At 39.0% G+C, this 24,437-nt stretch overlaps 1 protein-coding gene across 1 annotated transcript; it reads right to left on the minus strand.

Moving 5' to 3' along the window:
- Positions 1-14,039: 14,039 nt before the first annotated feature.
- On the minus strand, positions 14,040-23,209 carry MRPL39 (mitochondrial ribosomal protein L39). Its single transcript, XM_079299361.1, has 10 exons — positions 23,076-23,209; positions 22,028-22,234; positions 21,679-21,818; positions 20,953-21,052; positions 19,634-19,701; positions 18,290-18,402; positions 16,940-17,005; positions 15,639-15,792; positions 14,815-14,862; positions 14,040-14,176 (listed from the first exon to the last, which is right to left on the minus strand). Exons 1-10 carry the CDS (start codon positions 23,116-23,118, stop codon positions 14,090-14,092), a joined length of 1,026 nt encoding a protein of 341 aa, XP_079155487.1. The 5' UTR covers positions 23,119-23,209; the 3' UTR covers positions 14,040-14,089.
- Between the last annotated feature and the right edge of the window lie 1,228 nt (positions 23,210-24,437).

Genomic DNA, 24,437 nt, shown 5'->3' on the forward strand with positions numbered 1-24,437 from the left:
ATACAATTCAAACCACTTAAAAATTACATAGAGTATTTAGGCATTAAAAAATATCTTTTTAATTATACCTGAATTCTACTCAGTCACTTTTAGACTTATCCAGAATGCATTAAAAATGTGAGTTTTATGAGCATAGCCCATTCTGTCATGTAAAATTAATCTCAAATGCAATTCACATTAACATCTATTCCCTTCTTGTATTAAAAACTGATTGCTAGTACCAGTTTTCATTGCTTTCTGGGACTGAGTCTTTCCTTTAAAGAAGTAGAAGGAACCTGTTTTCCTTAGGATGCAGCATTTCAAGCAGTTTTCTCCATCACTGCTGTGTAGTTCCAGGGCTTGAGCATGGGGACTTTGGAGTCCATGTTCAATTTCTGATGGCCAGTTTTTTCATTGGAACACCCTCCAAGCTGCACTCCTCCATCTGCACAACCTACTTATTGCTCTGGTGTGTCCTCCTGGATTTCTCACTGTCCATTTGGACATGAGTGGAAGAGGACCACAAGGTTTTCCTGAGCCTGCACCTCTCCTGGGGCACTGGCTCTAGCTCTAGGTCCTCAGAAAAGACAAGTTCTAAGTAGGAACTTCTTGCAGAACATCTTGCTTTTGTAGCAGCTTTAGAAAGCAGCATCTCCACTGCAAGGACAAGAAGACAGACAAGAAAGGGAAGGCAGAGTTCATCACTTTTAAAGCTGCACCAGAAAAGGAAGATAGATTTGACCAATCACGCTCTGTCTCCTCTTCAGCTCATCAGTACAATTTCACTATCACAGTAATAGAGTAACTTAAAGACTAACTTGAGCAGGATTTTGGTGTCCACAAGAAAAACATATTTTTCTGTAAAAGCAACTTTTTCTTTAAGACCCAGGATTGCACATCTTGAAGTGTCAGAAGCTGTGGCAAAGTAATTGAGCAGAATGGGGAGAGATGATTTTAAAAAACTTCAAATATCCATCTCAAATGCTGTCTTAGAATATGCAATGTGACAAGAACTGATTAAACTATATAGTATTCTTTTGGCTAACTGAAATGGTAACTTTTAAGGATCCTTTGTTCAAAAATATCTTTTCTAATAAGTGTCAAAATTCCCATGGAAGTATTAAAAGGGTACTGAAAATAAAGATTTACAGGCAGCTTTTATTACAAAGAAAAGTTTTAGCAATTTTGGAATTTCAGTGGAAAAAGCCTCATTAAAGAACAAAACTTATTTCAAAAGGGAGAAGATGAGTCTGGAGAGTCTGAAAAAATTACAGTTAATTAAACGAGAAGGTTGCTACATCTAGATTTTTATTACCTTTTCCAGTGACCCATATTTTAAAGCTCTACAGTTACTCATGAAGAAACTCTATTTGAAAATGGTACTTCTGCCATTAAGCAGCTTTAATTAAAAACAGCATTTCCATCTTTCCCACTGTCTATTTTCCACTAGAGCCCAAACTGTGATTTGCTCCTGTCTCTGGTAAATTATTTTGAGCCTTAACCACTATCTCAGGTGAAGTTAATGCTGAGTGTTATGGATCTGACCAGTGTCATACTCAGCTCAAACTCACCTTAAGTCTCTCAAGTTTTTCACTGCAGTTTATTCCTTGTATGAATATACTGCTCACAGAAGACAGGGAACCTAAGCATCTTGCCTTGTGGTCCACGAGATTTATAATTCTATGTAAGCTGGACTAGAAAAGCTCCAGGGTTTTTTACATTCTTGAAGGTGATATTGCTTTGAGCCTCAGAGTAGACACTGGAATCATATGAACACAGCTGACATTTTATATGTTTTTTTAACCCAAAATTCTCTATCAATCAATGTATCAAGTGGTGTTCCCATGCATTTAAAATAATCCCTCACAAACCTGGTCATTTTGTGAGTGGCAAAATGAACAAAATCTTATTGCCTATAGATTTGTAGAACTGTGGTATTTAATAAGAGTAGAACTCCAATTACCATCCATGCCACAAATGGGCATTTTAATAAGGTCTTTTCTAATCTCCACATTTGTTTTCAGAGAAATTATAGGAGCTTCATATCCTCAAGATACTCCTTCATTATCAAATGTGTTTAAATTAATCAGTGATTTCAAGTTATTTGAGAGGAGACCAACAGATATGCACACAGGCATACACTAATTCTCTAAGTCTCCTCTCCTCAGGAATACAGGTTTTTATTTATACTGAAATCAAGCAAACATGCAAGTTCAAAAAAAAAAAAAAATTGAAGTAAAAATCATGAAATTGTTTCATATTTCCAAGACCTGCTTTGCCTGGGATGTGTCAGGGAAACATCACTGCTCCAGCCACAGCCTCAAACTCATCTCTATAACCATGGAAGACAAATCCTATCCCATTGTTAATGAGCAATGAGGGGCTGGTGGAATCATGGAAGTGCAAATCTCAGGACAAACACCAGAAACTTATGTGGGCTTACTGGAGGAAATGAAGATATTTGTAATTACACACCTGGAACGAAGAGAACAACAGTATGTTTAAGATGGGATTTGACAGAGTTTTTTCCTTACATTTCAATGGCTGGCAAACTGAACTGTTGTATTTCAGCCATCTTAGTGAGTTCTGAATGAAAATATTTTTTAAAAACATCATAGAACTTCCGAAGCTCAAGGCAAAAAGGTCCTGTATTCACAGTGAAAATGTATTAATTTTGAAAAGATACAACCCTCATTCTCTGAGAAAAATCAGGCAGCAGCAGACACCATTTTCACCGCTGGAAATTAAAATAAACTGGATTTTTCAGGGAATATGTTCAGAACCTAAGAACTGGATAATACTATAACTCCTGTCCATTTAGACCAACCTGTTTTTCCAGTCATCTGCAGCAGTCTTTCTATGGTGTTAAAAAACACTGTATAATTTTAGTAACAGGCTTCCACAGCCCACTGGCTCACAGTCTTCCTCACACACCCTGATTTCACTAAAGTATGTCCCTGGTTTTAGAGGTTTTGCAGCTGTTCCAGCTGCAGCTGTCCAGTGCCTCTGAACATTGCTTGAGGTTTATATTTTTCTGCCTAGATCTGCCAGAGTTAATTGTAACACAAAAAGTCCACACAGGACAGCCCTGGGTGTAAAAGTAATACTGAGAAAAGTAAGAAACACCTCAGGTAAGAAGCCCCTCTTCAGTCAGAAGGTACTGGGATGAGCTCTCCCACAACATACAACCTGTTCAAGTGCACCAGCACCACTGAACAATCATTTAAGTTTATTATTATTATTACTCAGTTCAAAGGCTGATGTGAAGATGTCTGAGGGAAGGAAAGTACATGGTGCATTTTTTTAAAATCCTCTATTTGATTGGAGTTTTCTGTTTTCCTTGGGGTTTTTCTACTTTTTTTTCTTCTTCTTCTTTTTTCTTTTTTTTGAGCTCTGTTCTAAGAAAAGGAAAGCGGGGGATTTACTAAAAGCAAGGCAAGTCGGTTATGAGTCACCTTCATGACTTATAAAGGGTCTCAAGTTGTTTGGAACAGGCTTTCTTCACCTAACTCATGCTGAAGGGATATCAGACCAGCCAGACCAACACATCTCTGTGGCAACTGCTCCTGCCTTATTTTTCATTTACCTTCTTTTTCTGTCTCTCTCTGTTGCTCTTTCTCTCTCTCTAAAAAGAAAAAAAAAAAAAACAAACAAAAAAAAAAAGGCAAGCTGAGTGATCTTGGTTAACCTATGAGATGGAACAAAGGAAGTCTGTGGCCTTCTTGCTGCATTGGTTTTGCTTGTATCTCTGTGTAAAGACATTGCCTCATAGCAGGTAGGTTTTTCAGCTTGGTTCTTTGGTGTTTGTTTATTTTTGTATGCACAGTTGTTTTTTTTTAAAGATGAGAAGCTAAAGGAGATGGGACCAGACCCAGGGAGGGGCCCCAGGGCAGGGCTCAGAGGACTCTGGTGACAGGGAGGATGAGCTTCCAACTCCTGCACACGTGCAGAAACACACCTGCTTGTTAGCTCCTGCTCTCCTCCTTTTGCTCTGAGCTCAGCAGTTTAAACCATTCAACATGGAATAGTTTCTACAGCATTTCGTTGCCTACTTAGAAGAGTTTCATGATTCACCTGCAGTTATTGTCCTGCCTACAACTTGCCAGAGAAATTTTGAGGTGTGAAAAAGTAACTGTATAAATTAGTGTGACTTTTTAATTTTGACAAAGAAGTAGTTTTGGATAATCTGTCAAGCTTTGGTCCTTGTTTAATAAATAAGCAGCAGAGAAATGCCTTCTCTAAAATATACCCATTAGACTTGCATCATTTGCTATGGGGTTTTTTTAATTCTTTGTAAAATTAACATGATTCAAATGCCTATATAAGAATTCAACATAACTTCCTTGAAATCCCTAATCATATCAACAAAACAGGAGCTTCATGCTCAGCATTAACATCTGTCTGGAAAAAACTCTAGGTTTTTATTTGATGATAAAAATTTGCTCTGGATTCAAATTTTGGCAGCAAATATCTAAGATTAATCATTTATTCTACTATCTTTTCAATATGGCAATTTTTAATTTACAAAGGAGTTTAAAAAAAAATAATATTAAAGAAAACCTATTATCCAGCTACTTGAGCCACAAAGTGGAGGGATGTTTTATTATACAGAAAAGTTTTCGGCAGAGAAAAGCTTTTTCTATCTACATACACATCCTTGGAGTTCTCCCAGTATCTTAAAAACCTGGATTCAATTTTTTAAATATTTTTAAAAAGAACAGCTTTACTTTCTGAGAAATTAGATTAGAAGACTTAAAATCCTGCTGAAAATGTAAATATAGTTTATGGAAATGGATGGTTGTGTATTGTTTATATATAGCAGCCTTTTGTATGTGATTAAAATAGTAATAGAATTGTTAATTGTATTAACTCTAATTCTCTTTCAGTCAAAATTAGATTTCTGCTATTTGAAGCTAAAAAATCTTTGAAACTGGTACATTCCATTTTGGTCTTATTTTTTCCAAAAATGGGTTATACCATGACTGCAGGGCCATAAAGATTCAAAAGACACTCTCATACAATAACAACACATCAGGCATGGGGTTTATCACAGTCTGGTTCCTCCAACACCACTGTGAGTTCACATACTCATCTATGAGCACTGCAGATTTTTGACCTTGCTGAAATGCTTTCCTCCAACCAGTAAGGGACTTTGTAGAGGTGACTGCACACCCCTAAGTACCATCAGATAAAGTTTCCCAAATGGCAAGTTCTAAATTCTTTTTGCTGTTTAGAGGACACCTTTTGACTTTCTAAACTGGCTACAGAATTTTGCAGAGTTGGCAAAGCTGCGCGTGCTTCCCATTAAAAAAAAATTATATTGGGAAGTACTACCAAAACTTGCATGTCTTCTTTCTAACAACCCAGGGACAAAAGGTTGAATTTTATCCCAGATTTGTGACAAAGGAGCACCTCCAGTTGGGCAATAAGTAAATAAGAATTAGGTTATTGGAACTGGGGAGGCAAAACTGGCTAAGATTCACATAACCAGACTAACAAGCCAGTAAACCTTCAGTGACTGGACTACTGTAAGTCTCCCACTTGCCACAATTTAACTAAGTACTTTGAACCACACTTGTGATGATACTGCTGAAGGGAATCTGACTTTTTAGTTGGACAGCTTTCATGGAAGGAGTAGCAGTGAAAGCAGATCTAAGTCTGCAAATGAAAATAAAACACACAGCAGATATAAGTCTGCAAATGAAAATAAAACACACAGCAGATATAAGTCGGCAAATGAAAATAAAACACACACCTATCTGAGGTCACTGCAACAGGTGAAGGAATAAAAATGCAGATGAATGGATGGGACCTATTGACCAGAGGTCACCAGATAAGATAGGAAGGATAAATGTTTTATTCTGATTATAGGGGAAGAAAGACAGTGCTGGAAAAGGGAAGAGGAAAGTCACACCTGACCTTATGAGCTTTTTCTTTATTAATGTTGCAATGGAAATAACAGGGGATTTTATTTCATTGCATTTAAATGTGAGTAGATGGTCACTGCTTCCAGTGATGTCAAGGCCACATTTTAGAGCTGTTTGAGAAGACAGCAGGGAGCAATGCAGGTATTTGTTCATGTAAAGGAAACCTGACAGATGTACAAAAGGCTGTTAAAAAGTTCAGCAAGGGGAAACACATGTCATTTCTCACCACTTCCTGATAAAGCATAATTTGTATTTCTGCCTTTAGCACACAGAAGCCAAACAGTTTGCAGTGTTGAAGGTGCTATGCAGCTTTTAAATCCAAAACTGAAATGCAAGTATAGCAGCCTAGGCAAAACTATTCCATTGCATAAATCCTAGGTCGTGGCAGTAGAAAAGCCCTGGAGTAAATTCTCATCTCTGGTTATGGCCTTGTCCTTTTGCTGGGAAGGGCTGGCTCTGGAGTAAAGCTGCAGAGACCAAGTGCTGCCCAAGCCTCTCACTTCCATCACTGCTCAACAATACTGCTGAAGTGGGCATGGGCAAGTACAGCACTCATTCAACTTCTTTAGAGAAACAATTATTATATTATTCAAGTGATCAGTTTCAAAATGATCCCTTCTCCACAGGCAGACTGAAAACAACTGTCAACCACAAATGGCTGCTGCAAACCACAGATAAAAACATTTGCTTTTCAGCAAAACCCATTTAAGACATGCAAAAATCAGAGTTTGGAAGCATGGTGTAAAAAAATAGCAACCTGGAATACATTTAAGACAGTACAAATTAATAAACATATTCTACAAATATTCTAGAGGCAGTAGACTTGGGGGTGACAGAAGCTTTTGATAAGAAAGCTCTTGTCTTACTTCCTAAAATGATCCTTATCCAAAGCTTAATTAAGGCAAATTTAGTGTTTCCACAAAAGGAACTGATGTTTTGCAGTGAGCCCTTCATACATATGTATGCCCACTGGGTGACGCCAAGTGAATAAGGATTTAGGGACTTAAGATACATTAAAAGCACAATAATTGAATTCAAGAATAATTTGGGTTAAAAAGATTCTCTAAAGGTCATCAAACTCAAAGCCCTGCTCAAAGAAGGTTCAGTGAAGAAGTAAGACAATAGTGTTTTATTAACAGGAATTACTGGTTTGCTTTCTTCCTAAAACAAAAAATAACCCAAAAATTGATACTTTAACTTGGATCTTTTATTCTCCTCCTCTGGCCTGTGTCCCTCACTCTACACACACTTACCATGAGCAGACACACAACATTTTATCACAGGTTTGAAAACTGTTCACTTCACTGCCCACAAATGCAAATCTTACACTGCAGCTCTCTTTGCCCAACTTCAGTAGGAGTTTACTCTGAACACTCACCAGAGCTCTGAATCATCACTTTGAACCTGAGGTTTGGAAATTTCTAAACTGCTTTTTTTCTGCCTACCAAAATTTTACATTCAGCTTGGAATTTTTGCTAGCCACTCACATATTGCAGCCACATACAAGACTGGTTTCATTTATAGTGGCACAAAGTGAAAGGTAATTTCCCTAAAAATCTCTAAATTAGATCACACTCTTACTATGACATTTTAACTTCCTCTTAAAACATGTGTTGGTAGCAGTAGGGAAGTTATAAAAGTACATCAGTTTCTTTAAATTTACATACAAAAAATGATCTCCAAAACTGCCTCATATAAAGTGTCTCATTTCTTATATGGGCTTTCTTGTTACTTTTTGATTAAACAACAGAAAGGTGGCTGTTGTTTTTTTAAGTGGTTACTGGGAGACCAAAGAGAAAACAAACAAGATTCAGCTATTTATGAACTCTGCACAGGAGATGATACTTTATTTCAGAAGGATGGATAAAGAAAAATATATTTCAAGCAAGACATATATAGCAGAGAACTAAATGGGCATTACTTAGGCCTTTTTAAAACTGCTTGGAAAGACTGTCTCAGCAATTCAACCCCTATTACTGATGTAAGTAACTGAAAATTGTAAAAATAAATCAGGTAGTTTAATATATAATAATGATTCTCTACCCTTGTTTTTACTGAGTGTATTTCTATTTGATTATGTGATTTCTTTGCAGATTTTTGAAATTGCTGATTTCTAAAACTGTATCTCCTTGTTTGTTTCCAGAGGAGAACTGATAGTTGGCTGAAAGAAGATAAAAGTGTTCAACTATGGTCAAAAAGATTCAGCACATTAATTTTATGGTCAAAGATGGACTGGTTAATATTATGAAGCAATTAGCAAACAGTTCAACACAGACAATTATGTTCATTAATCTCATTCTAATCTACTGGTATGAGGGTGTAGGAGCCCTGCATATGAATTTTAGACCAGCAGCTAAATCTATCCAACAGGTTTTCTTTCTGCTCATTTATACCAGAATCCAAAGGAATATTTGTTAGCTAATCATCAGCCTTGCATACTGATGAAACTATGATTGTGTTTTAGCTCTGTTTCTCACATCCTGCTTAAGAGTCAGCTCTCCTGAGAGGCATTTTTTCTTAGTTAAATCAGAATGAATCTAGTCATTTTTGGTTTTGTTTTTTTGGGAGTTTAAAACATTTTGAGGAGCTAGGCTTATATTAGAAGTCTTCATCAACTGATAATCTAAAGGGATGCAAAATTAAGCAAGACCATGCTGCAATCTGTATTCTTCCTGCTCACAGCAAGCACAGTGCACTTGCTGCTCAATGCACTCTGGTTCTCTTTTAGCTAAAACAATTGCAAGTTTGGGTTTAAAGGTACAGCAGATGGTTCCTGTGTGTTTAACTGCAATAATTCCCTCTCTGATGTCTCTCCATCCTCTGCCATAATTTCTTGATATGTTTTTTTTTTCTTCTTCTTCTTCTTTAGGTATGCCAAGGGGAAAACCCAGTGCTTTGAGTTCTTTATGTCTCATACTGCAGCCTGTGGAGCTCTTCTGTGGCTGTATGCTGTTAATGCTAATCGTGATAGGGGTTTTTGCCTATGACTGACTCCTACATGTTAGCATTAACACTGTACCATGCCTCTTACCAGAATTCACACGGAACAAACTGCTGCTGTGGGAGGAGAACAGAAATCATTAATTAGTCAGTGCTATGCTGGGAAAAACCTCTGCTCTACGTGTAAAAAGTTGTTCTGCATACATACATGCTTGTTAGAATGCTGGCTAGGCATAAAGTCTGGAAAACCAGAGAAAAAAATAACAGCTTTGTGTATTAACAAGTCCTTACTAGGATGTCGAATGTATAACATTTTGAACACAACAAGCTGGGTTTTACTTTATCACTTTTTAGCTCTTTTGGTTTTACCTCTTACACAAATATTTCATTTCTTCATTTTTATTTAGTAAAGAAAAATGATGAATTAAATTTTTAGCATGTACAACTTCTATTAATTTCTACAGAATTTTGTTATAAGAGAAAAACAGACAGAAAATGTTTCTTTGAGATTTCATTTCAGCTCTTTAGGAGAAATGGGTCAATGGGTTATTAGGAGAAAATGAAAATATCTTTTGTTTACTTTAGGATTACCTGTGTATTTCAAACTTTTAGAAGTCTTAGCAAATTGTAGAGAAACAGGAAAGTATTGTTACATTTATTTTGTGCAAGGTCAAAATAGTTCCTGAATATTCAGTTACCGAAACCTGAGTGACTGAGCCTGTCCTTTAAACTCTCTCTTATCTCTACTTAAGTCTACCTGGAGAATAGTTTAGCTATGGAACATTAATTTGTTGTGAAAACAAAAGAGAAAACTAAAAAACTCGAAGTACTCACCATTAATTAAGAAACATGGTTAATGTTTGTGCTGTATCAATATAAACACCTCTTTCTGTTATCGGTGTTCTGCCTGTGAATGCTCAGTACAAGGAATGATCACAGAGTACTCAAGACCACAGATACTTACAAATCAATGGTCTCATGAAAAAGTCCTTCACAAAGAGTCTCACTGAATGTGATTTTTGCACTTAGAACAGGTGCACGCCATAAATGTTTTCCAAACCAGGTTCCTCCAGGATGCATACAGGTGGGGAGCCATAACCATCAAAAACTAAAAGATACTTTTATCCCTTCCAAAGTCAGAGCCATATCTCTGAGAGGGAATTCTCAATGGTGCAGCATATTTTGGTAAAAAAAAAGCATGCTCCTATCAACTTTCCAGAGAAAATAGCAGGGAAAAAAATGTGGCAAAAGAGAGGAGAGTAGAGATAAAATCTCATTTCTTGGGTGACACTGAAGCTCAATTTGATTTCCCTGCCCATTTGAAGCCACTTTTATCAGCACTGGGTTGCTGAAGTAAAGTTTATCTTAGAGCATCTATCCTGTATAGACCTGTCAAAGAAAGGTGTCTTAAGGAAGAAAACAGATCTTTTCACTCACCATCCTGATTCATAGTCATGCCACAAAAACCAAGTATTTGTTCCCTCACATTTTCTCTCTTTAAAATGTGAGTAACTTGTAAACTTAAGAAATAGATAGCAATTATAAATATGATCCAATATTAGACCAATTATGCATATTCTTTCTGCATAGCTGATTCCCCAGAAAAGCAGATATAGTTAGGTTGTAGGTATTATATTAGCAGATACTAAAATAATAGCTTTTCACTCTGGAAAAATGTTAATGCTGTCCATGACTGGGGTTAAGTCTTGTGAAGAACCACAGCATGATAGCATTACCATTTTCAGATGGTTGGTGTCCTGCAAGAATTACCCACTCTCAACTCTTCCCATCAAATGCCTTTATGCTGCCCAGTTCCTGTGTCTGTAAATACTAATAAAATAAATGTAGTAATTTCACTGGCTTCAAATATAACAAAGTACAGCCCTGAGAGGGATAGTGCTAGATAAGGTACCAAAAGATTACTCCTTGCCAGAAGTTAAAATAGAAAGGGAAAATTGTTCTGGCTGCTGCCATGAAAGGACTTGATGACTACTGATGATCGGGTGTTTTCATCACTTGCATGTGCTCTATTTCCCACAGAAGACCTTTACTGCATGGTAAGAAAAAAAAATAACTCTTAGCATTTAATTCCTTCTGTTATGAAATAAGTCATACTATATCCTAATTGCCTTTTCTATCTCCAAAATCCATGATAACATGAAATATAGAATATTTCTTTGGAAAAAAAATTCTCAGTTAGTTATACATGTCTTTGATAAAACCTGTAAACAAAAGGGGAAAATTAGAAGTTTTAATGCTTTCAAACAAGATGCAGAAGGAGAAACAACTTTAATGTGAGAAGCCATGAAGCTACTACTGAGATGTGCAACAAGGAAGAAGGCTTCACTTCCTGCTTTTTCCTCTACCATAAAATCCTGGAATGAGTTGGGTTCAAAGGGACCCTAAAGATCATCTTGTTCCAACACAGCTGCCACAGGCAGGGACACTTCACACTAGTCCAGGATGCCCCAACCTCCATTTCCAAGGCTGAGGTACTCACAAAAAGTTCTCTGAACAACAAGTTCCAGTGTCTCACTACTTTCACCATAAAAAATTCTTTCTTATTCCTTATCAGAACCTGGCCAGTATCATCTTCTGCTCATGTATGTTTGCCAAAGTGACCCTGCCCGCCTCTTTCTCCACTTTGCAGCATTGTGTCCTCCTAGATTCTTCCTTAGATGGTTCTGCAGTTCTTTTGCTGAGTAAAAATTGCCTCTTTACAAACAGAAATTTTAAAAATAGCTAAGAAGGGGAATTGTAGTAGTATCTTTTGCCCATCTATCCACCACTAATCCCTGCAGTTTTCTGTAGTGTTCAGTATAGAAAACAACATCAACTTTCTTGTCTCTTTGAACTGATCAATGACAGTGTCTTCTGACTATGTCCAATGGAGAAGCTTGGGCCAGGCCCCAGGGTAGGCAAGAGTGCACAAACATCCAGAATCCACACTCAGCCAGAGCTTTGCCATATTCATTTTGGAATTTTATGTAACCCCATAGCTTTAAATTTGGTACAGCGATAGTTGGAGGTGTGTGTCAGAGCACAGACCCAAACAGCCAGCCAGGCTGGAACCACCCTGCAGTTCAGCTGAAGTTCAGAAAACCTAAGTCAAAAAGAGAAAGGAAGCATCACTGTAACCCAGCTGCTGCAACAGCCCTCTCAGCAGACAATTTCAGCATTTTATGCACCAAAAGACAATGGTAAAATAAATGGCCTTGAGTTCAGGGCTGTATCCCCTTGCTGCTCTGTAGCTATGGGGGAACTGAGCACTGCCTCCATTTGTTCTCACACTCATCCAAGAAATGTTCAGGACTTTCCTAGCAGTGACATCACTTAACAGAGATCAGGACAAAACAGATATTCTTCCCTGCACATGAGGCTCTGAATCCTATTTTGGCAGAACAGACTTAAATCTACATTCCCATTTCAAAATGTGCTATGGTGAGAAAGAAATGAACAGTGTTGTCCAGTTCTCTTCACTGTTGCTGTTCTGTGAGAATCCTGGTGCTTTTCCAAGCCATCCTCCGGCTGCATCTCTCCCTAAGGAAGACAGATCTGTCTTCTGGATCCTATGGAAGTCAAGGTGTGAGATTAGCAAAGTTCTGTAGAAGTTTGAGCTTCTACCTTTTTATGCACACACCTCCAGGGAAGGGTCTGCTGCAGACCTCAACAGCATTTCCAGTATTGTCATGCACTTGGCAAAGGTCTCTTTTATGGGAATTCACCTGTGGGGCAACTTACCTGCTCCTCCAACCAAAAAAACCTCAAACCCCAAACATAACAAACAAAAAACCCCTCTCCCCAGCCCCACAGAAAGGAACATACCAGAAATGCTCTGAAATTCCAGCTGGGGTTAAAAAAGGTATATTCCTAAGGGATAGCAGAACTCTCAGCTTCCTCTGCAGCTGGTGGAATCCAGGAGGAATTCTGGATACCCAAACTAGAAAGGAGACATCAGGGGACTCTCTGGGTTGTAACAGAACAAGCTTAAGATTCAAAACAGACCACCTGGACTGAATCCCAAAATTCAGATGGCAAAATTTCATCAGTCTTGGGTTAATCAAAGATGGCAAGCAGTGCACTAAACAAACAAAAATCAACCAAACAACCAAGCAAAACTAAAAGAAAACCACAACAAAACCCCCAAAACAACACAAACAGCAAATTTTTGTTTCTTAAGACAAGAACCAATGCCTGCTTCTTCAACAGCACCAGAACAACAGGTTCAAAGCCAAAGTACACCCTGGCAAATTCAAATAAATGAATATATATAGAATGTATAGATGCATATGTGTACTTTGAAGGTAAATTTTGAATCAACAATCTTATTTTAAAAAATAAGTATCTGGTACCACTATAAAGTCCTCTGCAGCATTAATCAAAAAGAAAAAAAAAAAACCCATCAGTTTTCCAAGTATGCTGAGAAGACACAGGTTATACCTAATGTTTATATAGCTATGTTTATTGAACTACTATCCTGCCCTCACAAAACTGTGGTGTCAAATGATTAGGAACCATTGATGCAGTTAATGGCAAAAATAATTGGGACAAAATACAGAGAAAATATTTGCACTTCAAAAAGCAATAAAAACTTCCTCTGGTATAATGAGAACAGTTCTAATGAGTTAGGGATGAAAATACAAAACCTCAGAAAACATCTTCTAACAAAACCCCCTTCTGAAATTTAATTGAAGTCACCATATTTAAATACCAAAGAAAGAAAATGCATAATAAATCTTACTACACTGGGGATGCAAATAATGAACTACATTATTGGTATTATTCTGGAAAATGATCTTTAACTGCACTTGTGCAGCAGAAATAAATCATTAAATTCCAAGAACTTTCAGGCTTTTGCATTCTGCTATTTTTGTACTGGCAAAGCAATGGCAATTACACCTTTACATATCTTTAAGGGTATCTTTTCAAAATACTGTTTGTCTTAACTTTCAGTTGCAGCAGGCAACAACATATGGATGGACACATACAATTACTGCTGTCAAGGTAAGGACAAGGACAACTTGCAAGTTACTGCAGATAAAAAATTATCTTCTCTTCAGCAGCCCTTTATTTCTTTAAGGAAATCCTTAAAGTGGACTGAAACATCTTGTGTATACCTGTGTTTATACTTATCTATGATTTAGGTCACAGAATTCAAATTAATTATCCAAGACATTTTTAATGAGTCACAAGTCATGTAAAAATACACATTTTATTATGTACATTTAGAGGTTCAACTTAATTTAAACTGATACAGTTTTTTCTTCTTCAGCTCCATCTTTTGCCTCAGGACATTGTGTTGCTGCTTCCAAATATTCTTCTTCAGTGACCTGCAGAAAGATATAAATTTTGTTCTTTTAACAATTATTTCACTCTCCTTGATCCTGAAAATCCTCCCCTCAGACTGTCAGTGTAACAAGAAAGGACAACCTACATTTATCTTCTCCAAAATTAAACAATCTGAAGGATAAGAATATTCAAACTAAACTCAGGGAAGATGCCATGGGGCAGGCTCAGAACACATCCTTGGCTAACAAGTTTCAGAAGACATGAAGTACTTCTTTTTCTGTCTCTTGACAAACAAGTAAGTAAAAATATTGATCTGAAGGCTCCAAAACCCTGCTCTTTAATTCTTACAAAGACTTCCTATGTTTAAACATGTCTTGATAGTGGCATTTGGTTATATGTGAGTTATAATATTTTATAGTTTCATTTACCTTAAATTAATTTTAAATGGACAAATCATATCAAATAGTATATGATGTTTTTTAAATGGCACAATGCATTTTAATGCATTTTAACAGACCTCAGAAGCATGTCCTCTAATAAGCAAGCAGTTAGATTTCTGATTTCCATTCCTAAAGATATGTTCTTGAGTGTACTACCTACCTTTAATCATTCAAATTGTCCTCAATCAGAAGACACCTTTGAATTTGGTAACCTGTACTTCACCACTAGTGAGACTTACCAGCCTCTTTGATCTTTCCAGCAGTTTGTGCCACACAGTGTGGTGAGCCTGTGTGAAAAGTTATTAAATTATGTTAACAGAGGTAAAAAAGAATCTTATCATAGAACAAATTCTGATAAATGTATAGAAATGATGGCACAAAACCATAATAACACCCAGTTCAAATGCTACAATTTACAATTTCGTTATCCAAATTGCCCATATTCATGTGGGGGACTTGAATAAATGTCCACCCATCACATGCCCCATCCCTGGGTGTGTTCATGGCCAGACTGAATGGAGCTCTGAGCAACCTGTCCAGTGGAAGGTGCCCCTGATCATGGAAGGGGAATTGGAACTGCATGAACTTTAAGGTCCCTTCTAACCCAAACCATTCACTGGTTCTATGATTCATGCACTGTGTGGAATCTTTGACGAGTTAATTGGCAAAAATGGGAATTATGTTTAGGAAGGGAACAGAGAGATGAGCTGAGGAACCCTTGAAAACTTGTCCAACTAAGACAACAGCACATGTAAGTCAACAGGAATGGGAATAAAGACTCCTGCCTCCACCTTCAGTTCTACAAAGCCTTTGCTTAAGACTCATTAGAGCTAGGACATGGGCCCTCTCATGCAAACTTTTGTAGCTCTGATTGCACATCCACAACAGGTTCAGGTAAATGAACCCCAAATACCCAACACAGCCTTCATCAGGGGCTCTCCCTTTCTGCAGCTCTCAACTACAAATTTCATTTAGCTACCAACACAGCACCTAATAAAGATGGGAACAAAGGCAAAATGCTTTAACTTAAAGAAGGAAAATCTGTGTAAAATTGATTACTTACCTTCAAATGGACTGGCAAGGACACACCCTGGAATCTCCTTATCAATTCAGACTGGTCAGTCCGAAGATTATGGGCTGCTGTTATCTCATACTGGAAACAGAAACTTGTCCTTGGAATATGAGGACCTTCACTAACATCTACAAAGTCACCAAACCTGGAGGGATGAAAAAACCCCACATATTATATATCAAATATATTTGGAACAAAATAGAAGGAGATTAGGTTTTATTTTTGATTAGCAAATTCCAATCAACAGAAAGAAAATCTACACAAATCCCTAAACAAATCTCAAACTCAGCATTTTTATGTTTCCTAAAGCAAAATTACATGTCACACAATTTCCTTAAGTGAACTTAGGAAATTTAAACCTCAAGTCTAGGAAAGGATCCTAGGTTTAAAAAAAATTTTGATGCCATGTTGGCTCTAAAACTGGGTAACTGTCATTCACCAGAAAAAGATTTGTTTCCAAGATCACCTGTTTTCCACAGTACAGTGTTTAAAACTTGCACAGTTATTTCCCTTTCTTGGAAAACTGCAAATCAATTAAGAAAAGAGAGACAGCATACTACAGTATGCAATGAAGTACTGAGAATGAACCTCTACCATAAAGCAATAGGTAAGCCTATTTTCCCCTTTATTGAGCAGATCAGAGTGGGAGGAAGGAAAGAACAAAATAACATTGCTGTAAAATGTCAAGAACCACCTCTGCAAAGCCATCCGGTCCTTTAGATAGATGTGGATCACAAAAACAAATTAGGAACTCTTTAGACATCTACAAAACTGAGATACTAAGATACAGAGTGGCCTGAGATACAATACACACTTCCTGCCTCCAGACTAAGAACTCTGTATCTTACACTGTCTCCCCAGAATGCTGTTCTATTCTTATCTCCACCACTACAAAACAGTAGCTTGAAAGTTAGGAAAGTATTGACAACTTTGAAAGAAAAATCCCTTATACAATGCTAACTCTTGTTTTCAAACCAGTATTTGGTTTATATTTTATTTAGCCTGTTAAGCTCTAGAGAATTATTTAGTCTTCGTGTAAAAGTACTGAAAGCAGTAAGACTTCTCTGGCACTTACCACTCTTGATGTAGCAAGAAATAGAAACATAGAAAAATAACGGCTGTATTAAGAAAACCAAGCAACTTAAGACAGACCACAGACATCAATGAATACAAGTGATCTTTAAATTTAAAACCATCACAAGTAACTTGCTCTTCTCACTTCCAGAGAGTACTTGCAATATACTCAAATGTTACAGTAAATCATTACAGAATGGGAGTTCAGTTTTGCTCACCTATGTAATGGTACAATTCCTTCCATATTCTGAGAAGCTTTTCTTTCTATCATTTCCATTTTGTATCTGAACAAGAAAAAAAAGCGTTTTAAAAATCCTCAGCTTTAACACCTAGTTCTTATAAGAACACTTCAGAAATTAATTTAATGCATTTAAAATTCCTAAAAATCATGCTTGTATTTATGTGAGCTTTGAGACTGGTTTAAATTCCTAATGACAACACATATATGACATGCTTAATTAACAGACCTGTTAGTTAACCTCAGTTCATGGAAAAATTATAGATTTTACTGAGCACTACTGAAAGGCACTTGAAAAATAATGCAACATCAGACTAGGTGGTTGTTGTAAGTCCCTTCCCATTGAAACATCTATTCAATTGATTCTGTGCACATTTTATAGGAGAGCCATGCTGCCACAGCAGTTTTATTCAGAAAGATACAATGGACCTACTACTGCAAATCAGAGTCTTTCAGGTCACCTGTACGACTATGAGACACATGAGACACCTAAACTGATTTTATGCAATGTGCAGCCCTCAACAGCTGGCCACCTGCAATCCAGCAGAGTCTTCTCTGTGCTTTCTATACACAATATCTAAAGGTACCATCAGAAGTCAGCTCCCACCTGCTGCCAATGCAGCCAACAAAATGGAGACGATGATCCATATATCACATTAAAATCACCTTCAGCATAAAGCTAAAAATTTGCTATTTTACAACTTTAGCTTCATCATAGCTTAATTTTGGCTCACAAAATGATAAATTATTTATCATTTTTCTCCTACATCTCTCCAACTGCCAAAAAAGCTGTGGACCAGAAACATGGCTGAGGTATTTTCTTCAGCAAAGAAGACAGGAGATTTTGATCAAACCTTTTTTTATAGCACAGACCAAAGTATTTTACTCATTTTCCCCCTGCAGAGTTCAAAAACTGCATTTCACCAAATCTTCATTTGAAGATACCAGGACACAAAAAATGTACATTTCTTTAAATATGGAAGCCTTTCTGCAAAGGCTATGATATCAAGGCTAACCACCAGAGTTTCAATTAAATAGTAGTGGAAACTTGAAGCTTGCTAGAACAAAGGAAATCTCAGTCTTTCAGTTTGGCACAAAACTACATCCAGTAAAGGTGCCTGGTGTTGGCCTCTGCAGAGAACAATAAGAACTAAGGAAGTTGGTGTAAATAAGTTGGTGGAAAGAGAATGGAGGCAGGCTCATTCAGAGCAGTGGAAGGAGTGCCTTCTTACTTCACTGTAACATCTTATTTTAGATGTATAAAACCAAGCAGAGATTTGACTTGATTTCTAATTGCTTCTTTGAAAGAAAGGCAAATTCAGACACTCACTTATTATGCTGAAACATTTCACGTGCTACTTTTGCTTCAACGTGCAGTGTTTCAAAGGGCAGGTCTTGATGGATTAGCTTTTTAGCATCCCTTGTAAGAGAACAGAAGTTGTCCTAAAAAAAGGGCATAAAAAGTGTAACCACATTTTCACAGTTGTAGTGAACAGATAAAGCACAGCAAACATTGGTCAAAACAACAAAGATCATCTACCAAAACTCTAGATACAGCAATTTTACTGTAGGAGTGTCTTACTATTATCATGAGAGCACTACAGATCATCACTGTTTTAATGGACAGATACAATGCCCAGTCAAATCAACAGGCATTTGTCCATCAGAAACAATATCTATGTTAATTAAACTGCTCAGGTTTTCCCTACATTGTACTGCATACATAGTCTTGCTACAGTTAAATACTCATCTGTATATCTAGTTTCCACCCTCAAAGAGTGCTGTCTTCATTCACTAATTGTAATAGATCAAAATTTAAAAAAAGGTATTAAATATTTAATAAATAAAAATTGGACAACTTGGACCAGAATCTGAGGTTCTGTGCAATTCAGATTTACTCATAAATAAGAAATTGTTATGAGGTGAAATTACATTTAAAATGTCATGTTTAAAATATTTCTAACTAAATTACTTCAGCTACAAGATGATATTGAAGAAAATTTTTTCATTGCTCCAACATTGCTTTGCTAGCCATACACCTCTAATAGTTTTCGGGCACAAGAACAAGAATGGGCACAAACAATTGTGATCTCAAATGGCTCTGTGATTTAGAGTATTCAGATTATTAGATTTACTGCAGAGTATGAAATATAAGCAAGCTATTAAGGAGAGCTGCAGCTGAATGTGCTCACAGATTTTATTCAACAACAAACTGATTCTATTGCAAACCACCAGAAAATATGCCTTATACACACTTCCATTTTCAGAGACTCTACTCACACAAAGACTGTGGCTGCATCTACATTACCAGGCAAGAGCAGCTGAGGAGGAACAGATCTGTACAGTAACAAAAATGGCACTGAGGTCCCAATGGCCCCATCAACTGTCTCTGAACTTGTACTTCAGACTAGGATTTTCTCTAGCTCCACAGCCCTAAAGCCTGAAAGGATGTGGAAGACAGCACAAGGTTTATTTTCATCTGAAAGGAAATCTGTGAGCGCTCTGCCACAGTACCAGAGTGTGGTAAATGCAGAGATCAGCTGCCAGACTACTCCAAATGTGCACTAACAAAAAGGGGAAAAAAGCTCTGTCCCCTCTCCCTTATTAAAAAAGAACAACCAGAGAAGAAGACAAGCTATAGAGCTTCTTGGGTTTAAGTTTGAAAAGTGCTTACCTTTGTTGGTTTCCAGTCATTCAGTTTATTGTCCAAAACTACATCATAACAGAAAGCTCCAGAGATCACTGCAATTCCAATCCAAAGAGAAAACATTCACGTTTGTAACAAAGTATGAATTTCACAATCATACTATATTGTTACAACAAAATTAATGAGAAAGAAAAGAAAAACAGGATTATCTCAGAAATTCATCATAAAACAAAACTTTTCAGCTCTGATTATACTGTAAAATGGCAGATTGAACTTGTGTTGTTTTAATTTCATTTCACTGAATGAGAAAGTAATTTGAAAGGAGTTTTAATGCAATGTCAGTTTAACAGAATCTCAATAAAGAGGGGGGAAATACACTGCTTCACAAAACTGTATCTAACACTGCAGAGAAAAATCAAAACTACTCACTTTAAAAATACTTAATTATTTTTCAATTGCATGTCTCATACAATAAATGTGAGCTGTTAATTTATAAAGAGACAATATTAGAGATGTATCCATGACACAAATTTCTGGTAAAGGCACCACAAATTTCTCTGACAGTTGTTAGAACACTCTTTTTTGTATACTGAGTTATGGCTATTTAGAAATCAAATCCATGAACCCAGTAAGATCACACTATTTCTATACATGCAGTATAATGAGAAAGCTGAGTATATTCAGGATTATTCCAAACTCTGGTAGAACTGAAATATTTACCTACTTATCAATCACAATGCTAAATGCAAAAATTGCTGAAAAGAGAAGCAGTTATAGCACTCCACACGACACCAACTGACCTTCTTATACATTAAATGCATAACTATGCAGGTTTTGTTATTGAAGTAACTTCTTCTCTTGTGCATTTGCTCACTTTTCTAAATCTTAAATCAGATCACAGTCAAGCAGAAGTTGTTACTAAGCTTCTCTGTACCTCAATAATCCTCCAATTTGGTATAGATATTGTCATTTTTAGTAATTCAAGTGCTGGACAAGGTTATGCAGTTATAAGAGCAAATTCCACAGAAACATGTTGCAACACATCTAGAAACCTTGCTCATATCACTTCACAATACAGAGGCTTAGTTACTCATTTCAGCTGTGAAATCCTAAGTGGTCTGAATCCCAGTGGCCACACAGACCAATTTTCTGAATGTTAATAACAAAATTGTTTTTAGTGGGGTCGTTAAAAACTAAAGGCAACTACAACAGCATGTAATACACCTATCAGTGCCAAGTACCACCTATCATTGGAAAAAAGAGCCTCTGATTTTTTTTTAGGTTTGGTTATTAAACACCCACTTGAGAAGCAGTAAAAGACAGTCAATGTACAACACTTTGATCACCTGGCACTTCTGGAGCTTTAAGCAGGGTGACTGAGTATTCATCCTTGAACGCCCGCTCCAGCACACAGGCCATGATCATGGCACAGGAACGCCAATACGCCTGCAGAGAGAGTTTCAGAACACAGACCTACTGCCTAGAAGCTAATTATTAAAAAAAAAAACAACCAAAACTTAACTGGATGATGCACAAACCCAGCTGCCAACTGAAGCATTCCAACCCTGGAAGTGTTCAAGGCCAGGTTGGACAGGGCTATGAGCAACCTGCTCTAGTGGAAGCTGTCCCTCTCCACAGCAGGGGATAGAAATGGATGAGTTTCTAATGTCCTTTCCAATCCAAGCTTTTCCACAATTCTATGACTACTTTCTATTACTTTCCAAACTTCTACTCAGAGATGATTCTCCAAGCAGAATCTAATAAAAAAAAATCTAAACTGCATTTAGAATGCAAGCCAGATATTTAAATATCTGGAGATATTTAAATCTGAAATAATAGAATAATACAGCAATTGAAAGGAAAGCCAACAATTCACCTAGCCCACACACTGGTCCAGCTAATGACAGCCATGATGCACCATTAAAAACCTATGAACTTTAATGACAACAGAGTTCAAGGAAGCAGACAGGCAGGGAACTGAAAGGTGCACACAGAACCAAGTGATCATAATCAAGGCCACCCGCAATGAGAGAAGGTACAGATGGAACAAACAATAACAGATAATAACTTACCTTGTTTACTTCCTCCGGATCTTCATCTTTGAAGGTAAGGAACTGAATTTCACATGACTTCATCAGGGGTCTGTACATGTCCCAGATTTTACCATCCACAACAGCCAGAACAGACTTCTTGCAATCCCATTCACTTAAATCTAAAGAAAGTGAAAAAAACCCCTAAAATATTAATTTCTAAGGATCAACATTTCAGACTGCTGCATTTCTAACAACTGCAAGCTTCATATTTGCAAATGACTTGGAAGGATAAACTGTGAAAAAAAGCCTCCAAAATTTAACTGTTTCTATTTCAACTGGCAGCACAACATTCTCCATGAGGGTCTGATTCAGAAGTCCATCCACTTACGCATGGCACAGTTGTATGGTGTAGACAGAGCCTTGTTCATGACAAACACACTGCCAGAGTGCAACTTCCCAGTGTATTTTACTTCAATTTTCTCAATCCGTGGGTGAAGAGACAACTGTCTTTCTTTCTCTTTGGTGAAGAGCTCATTACGCATCCGAACCACCTCATCAGGTGTCAGCCGAGAGAAAGCTGGAGTGGAGAGGTATCCTGGGGGCAGGAGAGACACTGAGTAAGCAATGATCCTGTGGAGAGGTACCCTGGGGGCAGGAGAGACACTGAGTAAGCAATGATCCTGTGGAATAGGCAATCCTGGGGTGGATTCAGCAGAGCATCCCTCTAATGAGGAAAGGCTGAGGGGGCTGGGGCTGTTCAGCCTTCAGAAAGTCACAACAGGAGACCCTGAGGCAACAAAACGGGTCAAAAAGATGATGAGTGGTCTCGAGCATCTCTCTTATGAGGAGAGACTGAGAAGAGATTAACGCATATAAGTACCACAAGGGCAGGAGCCAAGAGGTTGGTGCCAGACTCCTTTCAGGGTGACCAGCAATGGCCATAAACTAAAACACAAGAAGCTTCACTCCAACATGAGGAAGAACTACTTTCCATGGAAAGGGGCAGAGCACTGGAATAAGCTGCTCTGGGCGGGAGTGGAGTCGCTCTCCCTGGAAACATTCCAAATCCACCTGGACACGTTCCTGTGCCACCTGCTCGTGGCGGCCCTGCCCTGACAGGGGCAGTGGACTGGATGATCTCAAAAGGCCCTTCCAACCCCAAGTACTCTATGGCTCTACGCAAGATTAATGTCGCTCGCTGACTGCAGAGTCCCTCAGACAGGCCAACTCCCCCGCGGCCTAATAAGGGCACCTCAGCCCCTGAAAGCACCGCCGCAGAACGAGCCCGAGCTCGGAGCGGCTCCGCACTCACGGCTCCCGGCCCCTCCCGCAGCCCCGGCTCCCTCCCGCAGCCCCGGCTCCCCCGGCACTCACGGCTCCCGGCCCCTCCCGCAGCCCCGGCTCCCTCCCGCAGCCCCGGCTCCCCCGGCACTCACGGCTCCCGGCCCGCAGCCCGCGCCCGGCCCACGGCCCCGCCATGCTGTCCCGGGCCCGGTGCCTCCTCCCCGCGCTCCGCCGGAAACTGCGGCAGCCGCCCCGCGGTTCCGCCGCCGCTCCGTGCGCGGCCGCCGGGCGGCAGGAGCCTCCCGGGCCTGGCTGCCGCACACAGCTCAGAGCCGCAGCGTGTGTCCTGTCAATGTGCCCTGTGAATGTATTCTGTGTCGGAAGGGACCCGCAACGATCATCAGCTCACCCGGTGGGTGAGAGGCTGGACATGCCCCGGCCGTGTGCTGGGAGCCCAGAGCCCCGTGGGCAGCAGGGCAGGGAGGGGATTCTGCCCCTCTGCTGAGACCCCACCTGCAGGGCTGCATCCAGCTCTGGGCTCAGCACAGCAAGGACAGGGACCTGCTGGAGCCAGCCCAGAGGAGGCACCGAGGGGAGCAGAGGGATGGAGCAGCTCTGCTGGGAGAAAAGGCTGGGAGAGCTGGGATTGCTCAGCCTGGAACAGAGAAGGCTTTAGGGCATCTGAAGAAAACTCACAGAAAAGAGAGGCAAGACTATTTATCAGAGCTTGTAGTGACAGAAATAGGAAAAATGGCCTTGATTGAAAGAGAGTAGGTTTCGATTAGATATAAGGAAAAACTTCTTCCCTGTGAGGGTGGTGAGGCCCTGGCACAGGCTGCCCAGAGAAGCTGTGGCTGCCCCATCCCTGGAAATGTTCATAACCAGGTTGGATGGGGCTTGGAACAACCTGCTCTAGTGAATGGTGTCTCTGTCCATGGCAAAAGGTTGAAATGAGATGATCCTCAAGTTCCTTTCCAAGCCAAGCCATTTTTGAATCTATGACTGTGATTGCTGTCCAGCTGCTGGCCCTGCACAGGACAACCCCAGGAATCCTACCACTTGAGACAGAGATTGTGGAATCACACCATGTTTCCTCAGAGAAATTCTGGAGTTCTCCCTCACTGGAGATATTCCACAACCATCTGGACACAATCCTGTGCCATGTGCCCTGAGATGACCCTGCTTGGGCAGGGAGGTTGGACCAGATAGTGCCTTCTAACCCAACCCACTCTGATTCTGTGATTCTGAGAGAATTGTCCAAACACTGTGAGCTGTGACAGTCCTGGTGCTGTGAACAATGTGAGAGTAGTTCTGAGAATGACTTTAGGCAGGAACATCGTCCCAGCATGTTGTACCTCCACCACTTGCCACCTGCTCCCCTTCACTAACACTGCCCACCTGCACTGGGTTTGCATGGCTAGGTTTTGGGAGGTGAAGCAGGGGGCTGTGGGGGAGCACCCCAGTATTTTTATGTGAGAAGCTGCCAGGTGCTTTCCAGGTGTCCAACAGAGCCA

This window comes from Erithacus rubecula (assembly GCF_903797595.1).
Source record: "Erithacus rubecula genome assembly, chromosome: 1".
NCBI lineage: Eukaryota > Metazoa > Chordata > Aves > Passeriformes > Muscicapidae > Erithacus > Erithacus rubecula.

What these genes read in the sequence shown, in the direction of transcription:
- MRPL39 (XM_079299361.1), bottom strand. Translation starts at nt 23,118, where the DNA reads ATGGCGGGGCCGTGGGCCGGGCGCGGGCTGCGGGCCGGGAGCC. An exon ending in TAAAGCTCCAGAAGTGCCAG is followed by an intron (nt 19,702 to 20,952) that starts GTGATCAAAGTG and finishes TTGGAATTGCAG; the next exon opens with TGATCTCTGGAGCTTTCTGT. An exon ending in GAAATGTTTCAGCATAATAA is followed by an intron (nt 17,006 to 18,289) that starts GTGAGTGTCTGA and finishes TTTCTTGTTCAG; the next exon opens with ATACAAAATGGAAATGATAG.